The sequence below is a fragment of the Falco biarmicus genome, chromosome 4, assembly GCF_023638135.1.
Source record: "Falco biarmicus isolate bFalBia1 chromosome 4, bFalBia1.pri, whole genome shotgun sequence".
NCBI lineage: Eukaryota > Metazoa > Chordata > Aves > Falconiformes > Falconidae > Falco > Falco biarmicus.
The window spans coordinates 112,158,049-112,180,181 of record NC_079291.1 but is presented as its reverse complement, the minus strand read 5'-3'; the positions used below and the strand labels follow the sequence as shown (position 1 = coordinate 112,180,181).

General features: G+C 48.9%; 1 protein-coding gene across 2 annotated transcripts in view; it reads right to left on the bottom strand.

Annotated features, from left to right (window-relative positions):
- Positions 1–486: 486 nt before the first annotated feature.
- RBM6 (RNA binding motif protein 6) overlaps positions 487–22,133 on the bottom strand; it is a 58,831-nt gene continuing 37,184 nt past the window's right edge. The window contains exons 7-23 of one of the 2 annotated variants that reach the window (XM_056334940.1): positions 16,863–16,937; positions 15,159–15,219; positions 13,990–14,058; positions 12,608–12,859; positions 11,938–12,098; positions 11,106–11,209; positions 10,589–10,631; positions 9,929–9,989; positions 8,918–9,009; positions 8,082–8,234; positions 6,958–7,047; positions 6,084–6,173; positions 5,199–5,468; positions 4,546–4,620; positions 3,855–3,952; positions 2,490–2,601; positions 487–770 (exon numbers count right to left, since the gene is read on the bottom strand). In XM_056334940.1, the coding sequence (XP_056190915.1) occupies positions 645–770; positions 2,490–2,601; positions 3,855–3,952; positions 4,546–4,620; positions 5,199–5,468; positions 6,084–6,173; positions 6,958–7,047; positions 8,082–8,234; positions 8,918–9,009; positions 9,929–9,989; positions 10,589–10,631; positions 11,106–11,209; positions 11,938–12,098; positions 12,608–12,859; positions 13,990–14,058; positions 15,159–15,219; positions 16,863–16,937 (1,932 nt within the window). In that variant the 3' untranslated portion in view covers positions 487–644. The remainder of the gene's footprint in view (positions 771–2,489; positions 2,602–3,854; positions 3,953–4,545; positions 4,621–5,198; positions 5,469–6,083; positions 6,174–6,957; positions 7,048–8,081; positions 8,235–8,917; positions 9,010–9,928; positions 9,990–10,588; positions 10,632–11,105; positions 11,210–11,937; positions 12,099–12,607; positions 12,860–13,989; positions 14,059–15,158; positions 15,220–16,862; positions 16,938–22,133) is intronic. The other variant, XM_056334941.1, reaches the window with a different exon arrangement.

Below are 22,133 nucleotides of genomic sequence, written 5' to 3'. Positions count from 1 at the left end.
ATGGCTATGTCCCCATGAGGGTCCCCAACACCACTGCCACCAGATCCCATGCTCCTGGGGGAGGAAGGGGAGGGCTCTGCCCTGCTTAGGAAGCTCAGATAACACCCAGCATTGGTTAGACCCCTTTAGCCATCAAGCTTTTGCTACTAATTGAACCGAGTTGTCCTTGCTGATAGCCAGGATGAACCCCCCCCCCACATCACTCCTGCTCCCGAATTCCTTCCAGGCCCTGGGGCTGTCCCTGGCTCCCAGCTCACATCCTGATCAATGAGTACACCGCACCAGGAGCATCTGTTCCTGAGATGGCAGGGATCATACTGCAGGACAGCGGCACTGCTGGCAGGGCCACCGAGTGACCAAACCTGTCCCAGCCCCACTGACATGCCTGCAACGCCCAGGGACCTCATGAGCAGAGAACGAAACACAGTGGGAATCTTCCAAAGCATCACCTGCTTTTAAAACATAGCATTTTAGGCAAGAGCCAAGCACTGACAAATTTTTAGTTTTATTAAAAAAATTCTAGCAGCAAAACCTGTAACAATTCAAAAAAAAAAACCCCAAAACAACCAAACCCCCAAAAGAACAGGACACAGAGAGAAACAGACATAGACGGAGACAGACAGGCTTGGGGTTTTCTCCACCATTCACTCAAGTTCCTTATAGCGGGCAAACATGACTCTCCTGACGGCGTCGCGGTAGGTCTCGTTGGACTGCCTCTTGGTGGGCTTCCCTTGGGCCCCCAGGCCAGGGCCCTTCTTCCGATTTTCTGCCTGAAAATGGATACAGCTTATGTTAGTGATTTCTCCTCTTCACTGGCTGCCCATAAAGAAAAAGCTTCCCCACGGCTGCTTCAGGATAGCCTACTGCTCCCATGTGGATCCAGGACAGCAGGAACAGCAAGTGTGCCGTGTTCCTCCAAAAGCTGTTTGAGAGAAACTACTGGCCCTTTGTGGGCCACAAAACCACCGCCAGCAAACGCCCGGCGAGAATCAACCCACAGGGCTTGGCTGCAGAGAACAACGTGAGCATACGGCAGGGTGGGAGTGGGCAGCCAAAACAGGCAGCGCTGGCAGACGAGAGGCAGCCGTGTGCGAGCGAGGATCGCAACGGAGCAAAGGGAACTACCAGCAGAGCTGGGCTCTCGGGGAGCTGTTTGCAGTTAGCCTGCATTTGCACAAGCTCAGCTGTTTTCTCCTCTAATAAGAGTTCCCATGGGCTCTGGTAGCTCACTTTGAATTTCAACCAGTTTTTAACGACTGGCTTTTGCAGGCAGCATCTGAATTATTCAGTAATACCTGCCTAGAGTTAGCCCAGGAGAGCAGGCCTGAGGCTGAAAGTCTCTCTCACTTTTAAGTCTGACTTGTGTGAATACCAGAGATGTCATAAATTTGGCCGACAGATCAAAGTCCTGTGGGGCTGAAGTGGGCACATGGCTTCGCCCACCATGACTTGGAAGTGAAAAGAAAGCACACCTCTAAGGGTCTTTTGGGAGGCCTTTATAGGAATTGTACGAGGGCTGCGCTGTGCAATCAGCTCCCCCATCCAACCCAGGGAGCCCTGATCAGAGGTCAGACCTCCCAGAGCGCGTCGCTGGAGCTGGCTCTGACAAACCTCATTTTATGGCCAGAGGAAACTCTCCCTGAGCAATGTGCAACAGCTGGGGCCCGTTCCTGCTGCCTGTGCTGAGGAGGGAATCTTGCCTTGTGTGTGTGGGCTCAAGCAAACACACGTCACCAAGCCTCAAGTACTTGCCTTTTTAATGATACACTCGACCACAAGCTGCCGGCAGGAGGCAGCCAGGTGACAAACCTGCCACTGCAAGCGACAGCATCCCCGAGGGCATGGTGCTGCTCATGTGCCCCTGGGCAAGGCAGAGCGGTGCCTGCCCCAGGCCGCTTGTCAGATAAACCCTCTGCAGCGAGAGCCCAGCCTGCCCCAGGAGGGAGGATCTACCCAGCCCTGCCCACCCCGGGGCCCTTTGTCGATGGGGACTCTGCTCCTCATCAGAGGATGTACTTTGGTATTACCTTCCTAAGGCCAGAGTCCAGCACCACAGTGAGAGCCGCACAAGCGCTAAGCAGAGCAGACAAACAGTATCACGTGCCTTTGGCTTTGCTCGCATCTCCCCAGAGGAGCTTCACCTTCTCCCCCAGCTCATGTGGCTACAGAGCACTGAGCTGCTGACCAGCTCAAACCCCAGCCTGGGTACCTGGCTTCAAGCAGCCATTAATCAGATGTTCACACCCTCCCTGCTCACTGTTACTCTATTTTCAACACCTCCAGATCCATATCAATTCTAACCTCTTTCTACTACCAACATACTTGCAGCCCCTCCCAGCCTGCACAGTTAATCAGTGCACACACATTATTCCATCGAGTGGTAGTGGAGTCTTGCACCCTGACTCTTGTTCCATCTGGGATCTCCCTCCAGCTGTCTTGGCAGAATTACCAGCTGCAGGACAGGGATGTGTTTTGAAAGGAAGACTCACCTCCATTGGTGATGTTGTGCCCTGCTGGTTGTGGCCAAAGCCTTTCTTCCACCCCGTGGACTGAAACATTCGGTTCCCTTTGTTGTTACTATCGATCCTTGGGTCATAGTCACTGCAAAAGACGCAGAATCAATTGTCCAGTCTTACAATGTTTTGAACACATGCCAGGGATTTTTAGCTCTGCTAACAGCACCGTTATCAACACTCCAGCCTCTTCTGAGGGATACCCAAGTTGCTTGCAAGAAGCACAGCATCCAAGGAAACCAGCATGGTGGATTCTGTGTGCAGGGCTCAGACACCTTTGACTGCACAACTTCTTGTCCCACCTCAGAGGAAAATACACCAGGGCACAGGAAATGAGCTCAGGCTCCAAAATATTTACAGTACAAGCAAGCCAGGGGCATTCTGTGCTTGCATTTCTTAATCCAAGTTTTAGCAATAGCAAGAAAGTGAAGTCTAATCCCTGCTGCTCTGTTAGATCTTTCTTTTCTCCCAGTGCTGTGGTCACTGAGCTCAACAGGTGTAGTGTTGATTTGGACACCCCTTCTCCCACCTGGTCATTACTCATCCAAGACCATTAAACAAAACCCATCGTTTTGAAAAATCACTCGGCACAAAAATAGCTTCCTTCAGGCAAGTTCTGTTTTCTGGCTGCTGCTGACACTGCACACAAACTGCTTTGGTTTATCCACAGCTATTCCAGGACAAGAGGGAAGAGAAGATGTGGATTTTTAAACCGCAAGACACAGAGGAAAGGTCTCCTTCTGAGGTGCTGTACCAGAAGGAAACAGGCACATAACCAGTTTTGTCTTCAACACACGCCTAGCAGTTCCTCAGCCCACTGGAACATGCGAGCTCACAGCAGGTAGACCTTTCAAGAGCTCTGCACAGCATGCACTTTCTTCCTCCACCTACTCTGAATGTGGTGGAAACAGCTCCTAGCGTTCCTCTGAGTCAGTGGAACAGATGAAACACAGCTTTGCTCTTTCTTTCAATGGCTAAATGCCAAGACAGGACAGCAAGTGCCTTAACGATGAGGTGGATGGGAATAGGCTGCATTCTGCTCCCTGCACCTGGCCAGGCACACTCAGTCCCCTCACCTCACTCCTCCAGCACCAGGCAGCTTGTCTCTGCTTTCCCCTAAACCCTCATTTCCACCCCTGGCTTTCTGCCCTCTCTGAGATGTCCTGCAGCACAACAGGCTCAATACTTCAGGGAACTCTACCCACAAGAATTACAGTCTGTCTGGCTGTTACTCTTGCAGACCTACCCCCCCAGCCGATTCCTGGCCTCGGCAGGCCAGCAGCACACACACCATCCCAGCATCAGCAGCCCCGGAGAGATCTAACTGAGAGCAGCCATTACCTCTCTGAGTCCCGGTCGTATCTGAGCCGTTTCCTCTCCGGTGAATCCATCTGCTGGAATCTCTCTCTCCGGTCATTTCCTTTGTCTTTATGTCTCCCCTTCATAACACAAAGAACAAAGTAAGTGCAAGAGCTACGAAGGGTTCAGCACTCCAAAGACGACTGCTCTGCAACCAGGTCTCATCCTCAGCTGGCTGGAAATCTGTCTTGCGGACCCACAAACACTGAATGCTTCTGGGACCCACAATCCACTTGTTCTGTCCTGATGGCGTCTGTTGGGCTGACCCAGACCTGTGGTTGCCGCCTTCCAGCTATGGCACCAGGAGCAGCCCTGCTACCTTCTGAACAATGGAGAGTTACAGCTCTCCCATTCCAGGCCAGGCAGCAGCAGCTCACACACTGCCTCAGTTTTAGATTAAAATTTCCGTCCCACTTATCCTAGAGCCCAACACTGGCTCACAGGACAACAGAACCACACTCAGGCCCCTCTGGGAGGAGGAAGACCTGCTCTTAGAAGTCACAGCACTATCTACCGGTCCAAATGCGGTGTGCCTGCAGTTCAGTCTGACTCTTTGGGAGGCATTTGATGCTCAGGCTGCAGACACAGGTGCGTAAATGGAGAATCTGCCTGGGACCAACATACTTCTAGTGCAAACCCACCAACAGAAGCTTGCCCACCACTGCAGACCCACCTCACGCTCTCTTTTCTCTAAATACGCCAGCTCCTGTTCAGATCGTTTGATCTTCATATGTATCTCCAGGTTTTGCTGGAAGGAGGAAAACAGAAGCCAGTGTCAGCAGAGGATACAAGCTGTCAGTCATTTGCTCCATCTGTATGCAGTACAGGTAAAGCAGCATGCTCTCGCACCTCCGCTATACCAGGTGCAGCAGCTTCTCCTGCAGACCAGACTACCTGCTCCCCCACAGAGGCCAGCAGCCCTTCCTCCCCACAGTAAGGAAGGCAACCAGTCCTACTTTAACACACATGCAATTTGGCCCTCCTAGAAGCAAGAGCTCAAAGGCAGCACAGAACATGGGGAGGCATGTGCTAAGTTCTTACTGCTGTCACACTCATGTGTGCCAGCACCCCACTCTCCCCAAGCTTTAGCTATCTTGCTGCAGCTTAAAAAGTCACACCTTGATGTTATAGCACTCCCGTGGCAGGAACAAGCAGCTCACACAATGCTTTGAACAGAGCTTTGATGGGAACTTTGCCCGCTACTGTGTCAAATCCAGCACAGCTCTTCCCACCCAACCGTTGCATTTTCCTCTGCACATCACAAAGCTGTTGAGCCAAAGGCAGCTTGCAGCGCACACAGCCTCCTGGCCACCAGCTCCCTCATACCTTGTGCAGGTTGGAAAGCTGCTGGTGCTTGATGAGAACTTCCTTGTTGGGAAACTGCCTCCTGCACAGCAAGCAGGCCAGCTTGTTCCAGTCGGTCAGCTTGTCATCGCTGGCCTTGGCCTTCCTCAGCTGCTCCTCGCGTTGTGCTGGTGGGTGGGGAGGTGGCAGCCACTGAGCCTGTGACTGCTCCTCTTCTTCCTCCTCCTCTTCATTGTCGCTGTCTCCTCCATACTCTCCCAGAAGTCCTATCAGGGGGTTCACCACCTTGGGCTGAGGGATGCGGCAGAAAAGTGTGACAATTTGTAGCATCAAGCCTGCCTGCCGTGAGTGGCTCTGCTTCCCCAACCAATCTCCCCATGACTTCTGTCTCCATTCTAGCCCAAGAGCCAGAGAGCAGCATCCCAGCAGCACAGGCAGGGAAGAGAAAGAAACCAGCTGGCCAGCATTTACACGCCAGAGGTAGAAGCCCTTCTGTCCTCTGGACAGGCTGTACATTGGTGCTGGGCTTTCCCAACCTGTCACACACCTAAGCAGAAGCAGCTGACCAAAGCAGCAGCTATTTGGCAGAGAGTTGCTGTCAGTCACTTCCTCTAGCCATGGAGATCAGTAAGGTCTGGCCTTCCTCAGTCCAGGAAGAGTCTTCTACCTGAGGACTGCTTGAGTGAGGAGACCCTGCTTAAATGCTGGTATTAAATTTCCCCAGGCTAGAAGCCCACAAACAGGCTCAGAGTAACTACCTTTGCCATTCCATCTCCAATGTTCCCTCCCCTGGCATGGGAAACTGGCACCTGTCACTCAGGGTCACAGCCAGGCTTTGGTGAGCCTCTTGAGTCCTGTACCCAGGCTCAAACAAGGCAAAAACCCCAGTCCTATGGAGCCACTTACCAGGGCTGCACTCTCATCCTTTTTCACAGAGGGAGGTAATGGCTTTTTAAAGACATCTTCTGCAGAAAACTTCTCCTCTCCAGTCTCATTCTGAAACAGTCAACATCACGTGTTAAGAGCGCCATAGCACAGACTCAGCGTGTGCAACAGCTAAGCACCCATCTAAACAGGCTTCCAAGGACACCAGGCAGTTGGCAGAAATGAGGTGGTACTTTTGGTGGAAGACATTCCCATTCTGGGGAATCCATAGTTCTCCTGGAGCTATGCCCTTGGTTTCAGGGACAGCTGCAGCAGTTGACCATGCTGCCCCAGCCTGCCCACTCTCACTCTCTGCTGGACTGTGATGCGAACAGTGGCCCCAGCTGTGCCTCAAACCAGCGAGGGAGCTGGGGCAGGGCCAGGTCACATTTGGACATCTCCGTGTGTGCACAAAGGATGTGGAGACCAGATGCAAAGCCACCCCCACAGCCAGCCAGCATAGGAGCAGAGAAACTCGCCACTCCAGGAAGAGTTACAGTCCTGCTTGCCTGTGAGAGATGAGACAAAGCACAAGTACTACAGCTAGGGAGGAGAAAGGACAACAGCAGTTTTCTCTGCCGTGTCTGTAGCACAACACATGGCCAGGCTCAACCAGCATAGTGGTGTTGTCAGGATCTTCCTTATATTGGACAGAGAACACCAGAGACTGCAGTCACCCACACTGCAACAGGATGGGCCTGTGACGCTCACTTGTACGCCCAGCAGCACAAAGACTAGGCTGCAGCGATGCTTCATATCTACATGCTTGACACAGGACTGAAGCCCTGGACACGCTCTGATTTGGCCGTTCATTAGCTACTTGACTGAGGAAGACAAGTGCTACGCAACATCGTACCAGGCCTGCACTCTCGTCCTTTTTCATAGAGGGAGGCAATGGCTTTTTGAAGACATCTTCTGCAAAGAACCTCTCCTCTCCAGGCTCATTCTGAAAAACCCAAGATTAGACATTAGGCCATCAGCATCACAGGGGTCAGAGAGTGCACACAGCAGCCAGGAAGCCACTTCTGAGCATCCATGGAAAACAGGTAGCTGGGAAAAATTACAGGATTTCCACTGGAGATGCTCTCACCCTCCATTCAGAGAAGACCATGTTTCTCCTAGGTCAGTGCCCTTGAAAGCAGGCATGCTCCATACCAGATGAGACTCCATGGCTGGCTTGCTACCAGCCTCGGGGACAATTACACCCCTCAGGTTCCAGCTGCCCAGGACTGGCCATGCCACAGAGCATAGCCAGACCAACAGGCAAGGAGGAAAGCAAAGTTTCTGCACTTGTGTCTAAATCACTTCTACCAACTCTCCTGGCATTCCTCGGGCCCAGTCGGTACCACAGCACCAGGCTGTGCCCAAACACCCATGCTCAAACATCACTATTGGCAGCTACTCCCAACCAGCTGCTCCTCACACTGGGGATACAGTGTTTGCTCACTGGGAGCAGCACTGAAGGGCACTGCCCCAGGACTGGGGCTGTACAGGATGTATCTGCATTTGATCTCAGTTCACCTTTGCAGTCCATCTGCACCACCTGCCTCATCTTCCTGCCTGTCTGTGATATTTGGAGGGGGCAGGAACTGCAGTTACAGGAGAGATCTCCAGTTCTTATCTAACTTGGTATGTTTAAACATCTCTGCTACTTTTTTGTTGGCTCTGTCACAATAGCTGGGTGCTTTCAGCAGTGTGAGTGAAATGCATGCCTCAGTTACCTAGATGTTTCTGAATCCTTTACCATAAGGAAGGGATGAGAAGCCCTGACAATGTCACAAGAGAAAAATCTCAGGAACTTAGTCCCACCTGGCTGAACAACCCCATGTTCCTGGCATGCTGCTGACCCCATGTATTTCATTGTTTTCTCTTGCTGTCCCTCCCTTTTTGACGTCTCTATAAATTGCTACTTTCTAACCTCTCTTACCTCAGCATCCTGGCCTCAGATCTCTGATCATTCCGATGCCTGGAGGGATTTACCTTAGCAGAAGTACTTTTCCCTTTCTCCTTTTTGTCCCTGTTGTCCCTGTTGTGTGGGTCCTTCCTTTCATTTGTCCGTTCCTGGCTCCCATGCCGCCGCCTTCTGCTTTCTGTAGGTGACGAGCAGGCTTCTCGGTCTATCGTGACTTCCCTCTGAAAGAGGCATTTGGAACAGACTCAGCCAAACCCCTGCAAATCTTCTTATTTGGCTTATTGTCCTTACTGGGCCGGGGAAGCCAGCACAGTAAGAAGGGACTGCAGAGCCTCACACAGCTGAGGGCAACAGCTTCAGAACTCTGATGGGGCAGAAGACAGTCTACTACAGCCAGGCCATCAGAGCACTACCCTGCTCACTCAGAACACGGACACTTCCAGTATCACAAAAACAAGGTGATAGTCCCAGAGAACCTCTGCTGATGGCTCTTTTTTGGCATCCTTGTAACTATTGTGGGCTGGAGTCAGGGAGCAGAGAGACCACATCTTTTAATACAGCCACATATCACATGACTTCAGTAAAATCTAGCAAAGATGCTCTGCCCATAAGTTTACTCGATGAAGAGACCAAAAACCCTCCACAGGCAGGGCTTCAGAAGCCAAAGAACAGTAGCTGGTTCAACACACAACTAATGGGTTCCTAGTCTCTCATTAAGCTGATATTTTGGAACATGTATCCCTTTTATACAGGTCGGAGGCAGAGGACTGAGTAAGAGAAACAAGGCCACCTCTGTACTGTCCTATGTTAGTCCATCTTCAGGATCCAGCTAAAAAAATCTCCCCCAGAGAAGGGCAGTTTGCAAGAATGTGCTGTGTGTAAAGTTTTCTTCCCATACACTCACCTGAGTCCTGGGGTCATAATATGTCCCAGCTATGGGATCATAGTAATTCCCAGTTTCAGGATCATAAATGTATGTGGACACATCTGATGGAGCTGAACAGAGAGACAAGAGTTAACACCACAAACTTCCAAAGGCAGAGCTTGCCTTTTACAAAGACAAAAGCATCAGTAAACAGTGAAAGGATCAAGAGTGGGAAAGTAGCATTTTTCTTTCCTGGCAAGAGAGGTATGAGTATCCTCACATCACTTGACCTACATCTTTTTTTCTTTAAGGAGTAAGAAGGGAGATAGGTTTTCACAATTCTTCTGTTTTAGGACTCTGCCAAAACTTCCACATCAAAACACACTTACAGGGGCTGTGCTGACATCACTAGACCACAACACTTGATGGCACAAAGACACGAAATTCAGTCATTTCCCTAAGGAAGGGCTAATGAGTACCAGGCTCTGTGTCCACCCACCCCTGTTAACAAGGAGGATCTGTGCTCTTTCAAACAGTCTCCTGTTTAAAGTGATGACACTCCCCACATCCCTTCTGCCCACGGGTGCATGAAAGCTCCCGACCACAAACCATTTTTATAGGAACATCCAAAGGCCTTCCAGGGCAGGCCCATAATGCAGGAATGTTCCTCATTTCCAAAGACAGAGCTCAGCGACACTACATCTAGTAAAACAATCCAGAGTATTCTTCCAGCTACTGGCACTGCTGCATAAAGTGTATTTTCTCTGTCTCATCTAGTAATTGTCAGGCTGATTTTATCCCATCAGTTTACCACAACAAGGGAAAGCACACAGCAAGTTTCCTTTATCTGCCTGTAGTTTTGCACAGTAAGAGCAGTGAGAAACACATCATCAGATAGGAAAATATGACTAAACAAAGTTGGCAAAGAAACTCAGAAGTGGGTGTAGCAAACAAACCTACTCTTAGCCTTTAAAAATATTTTGGGGCTGATTTCTGCATGTCAGTGCCCTTTTAAGGAAGAAACCTCTCCACGGTAGGAGCTTAACTTACACTGTGCTCTGGTGCGTCTCTGTGATTCGCCGCCCCTCCTGTCTCTCATGCCCCTTCTGCCCTGGAAAAGCAAACACCACAAACAGATCAGAGACTCTCTGACAAACATCATATTGCTTCTTCTCCTCCCTCTCACGGGCCTGAAGCTCAGGAAAACAGCTCGCTTAGCTATGCTAAATAGAGCACAAGCACATACAACTTTTCGTCTACAGAGCAATGGACAGTGTTGCAAAGCACAAGACCTCTGTAGCCTCCGTGAATCTTTAAATGAGGTGCTTGTCGCAATCCATATCGAAGCCTCCAGCCCTTTCACTCCGGAAAGAGCCCTGTAGTCTAGTAACAAGCACTAGAGAAGAGACATTCACTCTGGGAACTGAGCTCAGTCATCAATTAAGTCACTCTGTAAAAGCATGGTACGGAATAATCCAGCCCAGAACTCCCCCAGGCAGCGCCACACTCTGACTTATGCTTCTGTGCGCGTTATAAACACAGTGCTAGGGGCAGAGCAGCACCGAAGAGCACATGTGAACATTGTCAACCCATCTTCAAACACGCTGAACTTCCAGCAGCCCAAAGGGAAAGAGCCTCACAAAGTCAGGCCTATAACCCCCAGCGCTCCCTCCCTTTCCCACAGCCTGCAGGGAAGCTGTGCAGACCTACCGGGCCATAGTAGGAATTGTCACCATGCTCCCCATAGTCATTCCTGTTGAGATAAAGGTTGCAGGTTGATGTCAATGTGGCTTCACATTACCCTCAGCATATTCAAAGTGAGTACATAAAGGCAGAAAGACGATCTTTGTTGAATTGTGTCCACCCCAGTAAAGAGACTTTGTAGATCACTGTCTCCACAAGAGCTATGACCATGCTCTCTGCTATGTCTGCAAAGATTAATCTCTCCAACTGCTTTTTAAAAAGCTGAACTCATTAATTCCCTCATAATGGGATTTGATGGCTGGACAACAAAAAAAAGAAGCAGCCACGCAATATGATGATTAATCCCATACTGCTCAGTCACTGAAGCTTCTTCTAGCTCTGATGCTTCACCTCTCCAACACCTTTTTTAGATTGTAGGAACATCTGTGCTAATTCACGTGCCAACCTTTAAGTACCCAGCCTGAAAACACAGCTCTAGTGTCACAGCACATCACACAGAGGACAACTCTACTGTTTCATCTACCTATACCTTCTCCTCCCTGTAGCAAGGTTCACTTCCACTGTACGTCCATCAATGCAGATAGGGGGATCCAGATTCTGCAGTATCTTTAGTAATCTCAGTGCCTCCTGTAAAAGGAAAGGAGAATTTCACATCCATGAAAAGGAAACATAAGCCTGTTTCCCAAATCCAGTCTGCCTGACAGGAAGGCTTTGTGCTTACATGATGACCATAGCAGGATGGGAAACACAACACTTTTGTCTAAATATTAGTGAAAAGTATTTAGGATGCAACGAAAAGGATAAATACATTGTTAGGTTCTCTGCTTGTCCTATGACTGTTCTCAGCAGCTAGCTAGGGACTGTATGTTCTATGGCTGCTAGGCAATGCAGCACCGTGCCTGCTGTTGCCCCAAAGAGTTATTTGAGCACCCTCTGGACCATTGCCAAAGCACAGTTATGGAGTCTGGGAGTCACTCAGAACCAGAAAATGTGAACCTTCCAACATGGGACTGTCTGTTAATTAAGATTCTTGCCTTCTGCAGACAGAAACCATTGAATTCAAGTTCCCTGCAAACAAAGCATCTGTGCAAGAGGTGTTCAAGTTTAGGGGGGTCTACAAAGAAACTTACTGAAGCAAGAAACTCACTCAGCATCACAGCTTGTAACAAGAGATAATCGTTGGCTCCTAAAGCCAGAGAGCAACAGCTCTATCAGATATTCCCTGTAACTAGCCAGACAAGCAGAAGACAGGACTCACTCGAGGACAGCTGCCTCACAAGTACAGCTGTAGTTTCTCTACTTTTACGACTATAGATACCAACAGGGGGAGCATGTGAAAGCAGGAAACTACTTACAGCATGTGAATCCAGTTCAATGAAGCCATAGGTCTGCCCCATCCGTCCAGCCTTGTTCTTCATGATGCGCACACTGGATGTGGAGAGACGCACGTATGGGGCTAGGAGCCCCACAATCACTTCTGGTGGGGTGAATCGAGTAATACGCTTCAGCATAATTGCTGTGAAGCACAATGAGGGATGTGACCAGCAAATAAAAAATAGTAAAAAAAGATAATTCAGGTCTAAGCTTATTGTGACAGCACAGGTAAAACTAAATCCACTCAAAGCAACCCCATGGCTTCTTGCAGTTGAGTCTGGAAGCCGCTGCTTTTTTTTTCTTCACTTCGCAAGGTGCTCAGAGTATACCACCACCAACTGCTGACCCTTCCTTCCCAGAAAAGAGAGCAGAAAGCAGACACCTCCTCAGAGGAACTCATCCCAGAGTAACTTCTGGACAAAGAGACTTCTGCTGCTGTGCTAAGTTAATGGCACCATCCTGAAGCCAGCTTGCCCTGAATTAATTTTCCTAAAGGCAATTTGCCAGTGCCTTTGCGGCTGGACAGCCCACAATTACTTGATGCCATGGATTTGCACAACATAGATATTTTAGTGAAATGCTGCCCTTTCTGCAGATGGCCTCATGGAGTGCAAGCAAGAGGAACCCAAAACTGGGCCCTGTACCACTCACTTCTGCTTCCTCCACCATCCTGTGGTGTGGCTTCCTCTGCTTCTCTCTGAGAGGGCAGCTCCTGGTGCCGATCCACATCCCTTCTCTTCTCTTGTGAGGGCCGCCGCTCTCTACCTTCATCTCTCTTCCTTGGCTCCTGTTCCGGGGGCTGACACTCCTGCTGTGGAGCAGGAACTGAGGGCTGGAGAGGCTGCTTTGGAGATCCTGGTTGTCCTGATAACTCTTGCTCAGGTTTTTCAAGCTTTGTCTCTGCTATTAGAGAGGAGAAATGGACCAGTTCCACATAGAGTGTTTCAGCATGTATTCTTCTCTTATTTTCTGGCCACTGCAGCAGCACTCCTTATAAAGGCTAATGCCTTATAAATCTCTTATAAAGGCTATGCCTTTTGTATATGCCCTGTCAATGCTCTGCAGAAACAAGGTGTGTAAAGGACAAGCTAGATACTGCTCATCCTTTCATTGCCTTGTTTCGTGTTGGGCTCCTTTACTTGACCTCTGCTGTCAGAGACAAGAGGCTTTTTGGCCTTCTTTTAGGATTGGCTCTTCTCTGGGCAAACATGCATCAGGGATGGGTTTGGATATGTTCCTCCCACGCCCAGGACAATACATGGCAGTGAAACCCTTACTACGCCTGATGTATTCTTGAACACTCATATAACTGAGTAAGATCAACGAGTAACTGTCACCTTATCTCTATGCTAGAGGAAAACTGGGTTCAGACCTCTAGGATCACTGAGTGAAATGCATCATAATACAATCACTGATTTTATTAGGTGCCTACTTACCGCAGATGAGTAAGATACTATGTGGAAACACCCTGCCCCTCAGCCCACCTATGCAATACAGAGAAGATAAAACCCCATCAAGTTTCTGTGCTTGAAGGCCTCTGAAGCATCTGGCTTTACTTCAAAAGATATCCCTACCTGAGCTTCTAAAGCTGTTGGAAAGGGAAGCCAAAGCTGCAGGGCTGCAAAGTCAGACATTAACAGCCCTGCACCTGCTCCCGAAGCCTCTTCCCACAGAGAAGAAATGAGTGCAAGACTTGGCACAGTGAAGCTTCTCTTTAATGTTCCCTAGAGCACCTCCCCGCTCTCCTTCTGCCTGGGCAGTGGGCAGCATGGCAGAACACATGACAATTTTGCATGCAAACATTGAGAAAGCTGCACACTGACTTGTCTGGCTGTCAGCACAGCTCATGTTGGACAGGCCGGTCCTAATTTGTCTGCAGCTTGCAGCACGCAGAGTTCTGGCTACACTCCATGAGCAGAACCTCATGTAAAATTTGCATAGGAAACCAGTCTGCACATACAGCTGCGAAAACTGCCCATGAAATCACACAGACATGAGCGCAACCCCAGGGATGGGGAAAGCAATTCTCTTACTGAATTCTTGCTCAGCTGATGCATCCTCCCCCTCAGAACCACCTCTGGACTCTGGGCCTGCTCTGCTCCCTGTAAAAGAGACATATAAAAGTCCTTTTCAAGACTATCAGTCACAGAGCACGCAAAAACTCACGCAAAACTGCAGTAACGACTGTATATGCCTAGAGAGTTGTTTTGTTTCACCCAGCAACTAAAGGACTGTCATAGAGAGGTTACCTTATTACACGTTTTCACAACCAACAAAAGCAGATGAGTAAGAAGTGTGCACCACAATCTGTCTTCACAGCATCTTAAAGGCTCTGTTTAATTTGCTCCTCAGCAGTTTTATTAACAACCCATAGTTGTGTTGGGCCAGCTACATGAATTTTGCCTTCATAATGCTGATGGAGGAGCCACAGTGCAAGAAAAGCACAACCATGGGGACAGTACTTCAGAAAATAGAGTTCTGTATCAGCAGTTCTTTTAATGCCCTTCTGCCTGGGGTATGCAGGTAAGAAATGCAAAACATTAGAAGTTGCTCAAAGATACAGAGTCAAAGGTTATAAAGTGCCTGGAATACCTGCTTGTCCCAAAGAAATCACTTCCTCAAGGGAGCATGTTTTGGCTTTCATGCCCTCCCATCCCAAAAAGCAGAAGGGCTAGTGGGGTGAGGAGAAGCTCTTGGAGGAGCAGAACTCCTTTCCATGCACTTCTTACAGTCAGCAAGGTGAGTTCAGCCATTCAAATCCTGTATTCACCTTTAATCTGAGAGCCTCAGAAGAAAAGCACTAAAAACATACGCTGCATCTCCCAGGGAAGGTAGGTTGAGGGGAAGCCATCTCACCTATGGCCAGCAGTACCAGCTCACAGTCCTGGAGGACACACAACCTATAACTGCGGAGGAAGGACAATGCCACAGCAATAGGATGGAAAGGCTATGTGCAGGAAGACACCTCTCCACCTCACCTCACGAGAACAGACAACCTGGTAGCAACATATCTGCATGTAACATCTTTAGCGTGTAGAGGGAGAAGGGTCTAAATGAAGCAAAACTAATCATCCTACATCCTCCACACAGTGCTCAGCTAGTCCACCAAGACGGATGCCACAGGGAAGTCAGAAAAGAAACTTACTTGTCAGGGCAGATGAAACTTTTAATTGACCAAGCACAGGGGACCAGACATACTCACCATCTCTTGGGAGCTTGCAATAGGAGCAGGAAGATCTGTAGCCCACAGTACACACCTTACACTGCAATGGAAGATGGACAGCATGAGGAAGTCATGTTTTGAAGGCGGTGGGTACAACCTGCTTCAGAATGCCAGACTCTGCAGCGCTCTCAGAAAGCAAGTAACAGCCATGGAAAAGCTACAGTGAGAGTTTGAGGGACAGGATGGGTAATGGCAGCAGGAGACCTGGCTGGAATGGAAGGGAAATGCTCATATGGCTCACAACTGGAGTTCCCTTGGGAACAGGACTTACACACAACTTCTGAGCACAGATTTGTTCACACCATGGAGGCGGTTCACTAGCCCTTGAGATGGGACCCTTCCCCTTTTCTCAAGTGACACTGGACCGAAAAGCTACACACTAGGTACCATACTGCTAGCCACTATGTTGTTTCAAAGGATCCAAAGTTACATTTGTAGTGTCTGATCTCAACTCACTGCTACAGCAGTGACAAAGTCCCTATCTGAGCTAAACTGTAGATACTGATACAATTTGCTGCACAGGGAGAGTAGTGAAGAGGTGTCTACTAACCAAGAGGTAGAGCTGTACAGGCTTGGATGGTTATCCCACCCTGAACCACTGTGGAAAGAGCCAAGTGCCCTGTCTTCACAGCTCTCTCCGAACACAGCATTCCTAACTTCCTCTTCAAGCTCTTTGTAAATGCATTGTTTCTCTTTCACAGCATTTTTTTCCCCTCTAACTGAAGGCCTGCAAATGCTCTGGGGCACAAGGAAGCTCTTTCAGGCCATGCTTACCCACAGCAACAGCAGGGACACACACTCCAGCTACTTCTCATTGCACTGAGAGCTGTTGTGAAACCACTGCTTGAAACTTCTGTCTCTACTTGATCTCTGGAGCGTTACAAGCACGGACAAGGTGCCAAGCAATGGCTCTGCTGGCAGCTGGAGTGCATCCGATTAGCCTGGATGAGGGTCTTTGTAGCCCAGTGTGATCCAATGGTCAAGCTGGGAGTCCAACTAGAACTGACCCCTTCCTACCCTACTGCAACCTCTTGGTCTGCAGTCAGTGGGAATGCAGGCAACAACCCTGCCCTTTGCTCCCTGCAGTCCTCCCCAGCCAAAAGCACCTGCTCTGGGAGAACTGCGAGAAGGGCACGGGAACAAAACCAGCCTTTGGGCAACTGTGCCTCCCCAGAAATGGGCCACTTCCAGTCTGTACGAACTGCTGCCTGGACTTGGGACTCACTTCCATGTTTCCTTCCCTGCTGCACTTACTACAATCAAATCTAGATCACAGGTTCCTGTGTGAGACAGAGGAGTGGTTTGCACTGTTACGCCAGTGAAAGTTCTGATTACTGGGACAATGGAGACCCTTGTGGTTACACACATGGACCAGAGGGAAAGCCTGTTCCATTCCAGTTGGCAGAATCACTGACTCATGTTGCATTCTAAGGAGAAAGGATCCACATGCTATTTTCCCCACGTATTAAAAGGGAACCACTGCATAGGGATGAAACTGGTCTGTGTGTAGAACACTGGCTACCTGCACCACTCATAGGTGCTACAAAAAACCACAGAAGTTTAGAAGAGGCAAGAGCTTCAGGACAGGTATTAAGCCACTGAGCAAATATCTAACACTCCTCTGCTGCCACTGCCATGAGAGCCAGCAGGGGAAGCACAACACAGCTCGGATCGCATACTTACACGTTTGCAGCGCCAAAACTCTGGGCACGGAGTGTACTCAAGGGTCACTTCTTTGCCACCAATCGAAAGAGTTCCCTGTTGAGACAAGGGGGTAAATGAATGTGCCCAGCACATGCAGACTACTCAGAGGCAAAGAAAGGGGTTAAAGCTCTGGTTCCTAAAGGTTTCGCAAGTGAAACAGGGTGAAGGGGGGAGAAAGTCCCCCAGTTCAGTTAGCTGGAGCTTTGCCATGGAAGTGGAAGGGAAACTGCCTGTGCTCTGCTCTAGCATGGGGCTAGAAAGCTGTGTGTTAGCTCCAGAGGAACATGGCAGAAGAGGTTTTGCCACCTCCCAGGAAAAGGAGAGACAGAGTAACCAGAGCACGGGAGGGAAATGCTTTAACCTGCTTTTGTCCACGTGCTGGAAAGGGGCAGCTGGACAGCCTCCTTCACACCAGTCACCACCAGCTGGCCTCATGGCAGCTACTTGAGGCGGAATACAAGGAAAAATGCCACTGAGGTGAGAGAATTTTCATGCTTGGGTTAGTCTTCATGTCACTCACAAAACCCTGTCTTTCCTTCAGAGAAGCATGCCAGCACGTGCCAAGGCCGCTGCTCTGCAGCCAGTCCTTGGCGGGGCTGGCCCCGAGCACCTGTGCAGCAGTGGCAGAGGAGCTCCACTGCCTACAAAGACACACTGCTTTCAGCTCCACACGTGACACTTTGGAGAGATGTCAGGAGCCCAACTCCACAAGCTTTGCTGAAATGCAGATGATTTAAGGGTGAAATGAAGTCATACGTGCAAGTCCCCCAGCTCCCGCCTGGAGCAGCCCATAAAAGCAGTGAGCAGCAAGGATTCCTGCTGGCTCTCATCTGCCGTGGACAACAGACCATGCCTGCGCATGCAGGATGCAGGCTGAGCCACAAATGCATGGACCCATGCGACATGTCATGTCACTGGAGGCACCGCCAGACCACACAGTCTCTATTTCCCAACACCACAATATGAGACTTGGTGTCAATAACGAGAGTCAGTTCCAGGTCTCCCAAGCCCCAGGAGAGCAGCTGCTCTTCTGGCCCATTGCTGGATGGTACACACAGATGTCAGAGAGCTGTTTACAGCCCCAAGCTATTTTGGGGACCTCTGGTGAGTCAGAAGCTTCCCAGGTACTCTGACCCAGTAGCCTAGTCACGCAAGAGCTCCCAGAGCAAACCATGAACATGAGAAAACAAGTTCCCAGACTTACTATTCAGAAATTACAATACACCCATGCATAAATCGTTGTGCAGAATGTGAGTGAGATGCTAGGGAACATGTATATGTAAAGTAGGAGGGAAGAGTTCATGGCAGGGAATCACTCAGCAGCGGTACAACAACAATCCTTTAATCCCTAAGAAAAAATGCAGCAAAGTCTGAGACGAAAGGCACTGCCCTGCAAGGTTGGGTTCCACCACCTCCCCTCTCCACAGCCGGCCTTTTACGGGCCAAGGCCATCCTCTCCCACCAGGCCCACAGGCACTGAACACTTCAGGGGTTTCCTTCCTGCTGCCCAGGTGTTCCAGCACTGCCTTCCAGCATGGCTGTGCCTTTGCCTCACAGAAAGCTGAGCCGTTCCTAGACCTTGTTGAGGGCTGGTGTGTGCACCCAGAGCACAGTGCTGCAACCTCAGATACAAGGAGTCTCCTTGGGGTCTATGCACAGCACAGAGTATTGCCTACTTTACATGTTTAAAAGAAGGTTTGCACCTTCTTTAAGGCACGTGAGGAAACACAAGTGAGAAAGACAGTAAGTGGAAATCAAGGCTGTCCCACTGGGACTGTTGGTCCCTCTGAGATGGACACGTTCCCTCTTCCAGGCAGGGCACCCATCACATCACACACTCAAGGGACTGGCAGCATCAGGAGAGCAGGCCAGAAATAATGCCCGTGTCTGCCTCAGGACCCACTGAGCTTAGGCAGGGAGAGAAGGCAGGGTGCACATCCTCACGAGCAGAGCTGCAGCCACAAGCCCAAGAAAATCTTCAGAAATAGCAGATCCTCAGCAGACAGTTGCAGCCCTGCCTACAAGCTTGGGAAACAAGGACAACTATATTGGAGGACACTTCCGCCGGTAGGGCAATCCATCATACAGCTTCATCCTTCTACCAGTCGTTGAGGATAAAACTTGCCAGAAAGTCTTAAGATTATTTTTGGTCTTATGGAAAATGTTTTTGAAGTGCATGTGGTGCTGGTCTCTACTGCAAATTCAGTTCTCAGTGACTGCAGAAAGTGTCACTTGCATAATTACTCCCTAATTTCCTTAACACCCTGCTGATTGCCTGCTCATTTTTTCAACAAGCTCCCTCTTACTGATTTCTTCTTGATAAAGTAATTTTCAAGGTTGCTATCACCATTTAACACTCCAAAATGAGCCCTTCATTTAGGACACACATTATCAGGATCCAGTGACTTTGAAGTCCTCATTCCCCCATTTTGTTACCAGATTCCATTCCAAATATTTTTACAGCCTTTATTTCCTCTAGTCCCTGTCACAGCTTATCCTTTTTCATCTGCATCTTCTTCCTTTTCTCTGCAGAATGTATTGGATAATACTCTATTTTTCATTTTACCACTTTCAGTTGAGCAGATCTTTGTGAAATCACAAAGGTTTTCTGCAGATTTCAGGGAACAGTGCTGGCAGTGCAGGGGAAGGTAAGCCCAACATACGCCACATGTGTGGTACCCAGACTGTAACAACTTCTTCCATATTCAGGCATTTTATCCTGGACATCTCTCACTGACTCACCTGCACTATGCCCATTAATTCTCCTTCTGGATTTCCAGCATCCTATACTTCTGAGCAGCTTGGCCTTTTCTTTCTAAATCTGTATATCACTGAAATGTCTCCCTGGTCCTCCCAGTCAGGAACGTCCCCCTCAAAACTAGCAGTAAACACACAGTTGACTCACCAGTGAAGGGTTTAAAAGGCAGCACAGCTCTGCAGTACTAGAACATCGAGCTCTCAGCTATGGAAATGCCTAGATTTCGAAGGGCATAAGCAGATTCTGTTTTTTTCTGAATTGCCAAATTCATCAAAACAGAGCATCAGGACCTTACTGCTGGGAGCAATGATGTATGCTACTGTTCAATATCTTTCAAACACAGTTATACATGGGTTCTTTGCTTAGAGGTCTGTTGGAGATGCAATACTGGATTCTAGTCTAAGTGATACAATTCAGTACAAGCCATTTCAGCTAAAGCTACTAAAAAATCTGCATCATCTGGAATAATAGCCAATGGCCTAGTATGTAAATATTACTGTCAGTAGACTCTGGTCAACTGAGCAATCCCATCATGAGGTAATCCTAGACAGCAGTGCCATGAAACCATAAAGCCTGTTTGTAGAAAGCACACACAACAGGTAGCAACGATTCAAAGCCCTTCACTGAGCAGGGACAAACCCCACAAGAACAGGTTACTTGAAGATAGGGAAAGAAAAAGGGAAAATCTCTTAGTGATGATATCCACAGGTGATTAAATCTTTCCAAAGCACTTTGGAGACTCTGCGTCAGCTGGGCACAAGGTTTCAGCAACAAAACTCCAGTTTTACTAGAGCAGTTTCCAAGCTCTTTGTCCCCAAAGGCAGTTAAACCTGAAGCATTAAAAGAATATCAATAAGATCTAAATGGTAAAGGTAGGCCTAACTGTAAGAAAAAAACCAGACCACACTCCTAGCACACACAATGCCCGCTCAGGAGGTTGGTTTTAACTCACCTCTAGTTTAACCTCTTTGGAATCATACTACTTTAGCAAGCAAAGAACTCACCTCCTGCTCCGAACAGAGCACAGCTAACTCACACGGGCAGGGGAAGTTGTGCGTGCCACCGAGCAGTGCAGGTACATGTGCACAGAGCTTTGATCACGCTTCCTAAGGAAGCACCGAAGCTACTGACAGGGCCAGGAGACAGACTGCTGCAGGTCGCAGCATGGCACGAGTTACCCACTTCAGCTGCTTATCTGTCAATTAGCATTTACAGTTGGCATGCTAGGACTTTTTATGCTCGTTGACAGCCTTCTAATGATGATGACTGGGGGTTGAGGAGGGGGAGAACTTGCCAAAAAAGTACCTCTGTGCTCTCCAAGACTGAGATGACATAAGAATACAAATCATCAATGTCAAAGTTCTTGCTAGCTGTTTCTCTGAAAAGAGTGACCTAGAAAACCTGAAACACGGAGAGCTTTCGGAGCATGGCACACTCTCTCAAATCAACCCAGGCTTCTGCTTTAACTTAATTTGGCTAAAGATTACATCCTTCAGTAAAATCTCACTCCGGAGCCTCTTTAAAAATGAGCTGACAGCTCTCCAAGTATTCTACCCCATGGGTCATGCTTCAGCAGCTACCACAGGGGCTGTCAAACTGCACAAAGACGTGGATGTAGCAACAAGCGCTGCTGTGGATCGCTGTGAAGGAACTGTGCTCTGGCTCTTCCAGTGGGATGGTAACCACATGCCACCATCCCTTGTCACAGGAAAGGCCACAGGTACCTGACTCAGTTGAATAGCAATTGTCAGTCTCAGCTTTACAGACGACACACCGGGAGTGGCACAGGTCATTTTTGGAACAGAATCAAGGCTCAGCTCTGCAGCTCCCAAATCCAAAAGGACTAATAAGCCAAAGTTTTCTTCTTGGCCACCCCCACAAAGCAGCAACCAAAGGAGTGCAGGAGGTACCTGCACCACAAGTGAACCATATCCAGATCTCCTCCAGCAGCTGGATCAAGCACAAAAACAAACACCACTTCAGCAAATTATTTCCTGATATTGTTCAGTCAGATTAAATGGAAAATATCCATGCCATGAACTGAAAGGTTCTGGTGTCCTTCTTGCTGAGTAATCACCAAGTCGGAAGACTGACATGGTTCCATATGTTAAAAATGAACTGAAAATATCATTTGCAAACAGATATCAAATTGTATACAAAAAGAATGCTTACGAGCAGCACAGCAAAGCAGTCATATTAAAATACCAGAATTAACCTCGTTTATGTGACGTTAATTCAGCCCTCTTATGCCCTACTACCCATTAATGACTAGTGTTTATTGCCCTGGGGAGGCTCAGATAGTACCCCAAGAGGCAGCCTGGGAATGCAGAGGGAGCCCATGGTCCCAGCAGTGCTTCTCAGAACAGCGATCTCTCACCATCCTCAGAGTATTTTCCAGTCCTGGCCTCGGAATGCACCGGATGGCACAGCACAGGGAGACAAGCAGCTGACAGCAGAAGTCAGCTTATCTAACGGTAACCGCAAATCAGGCT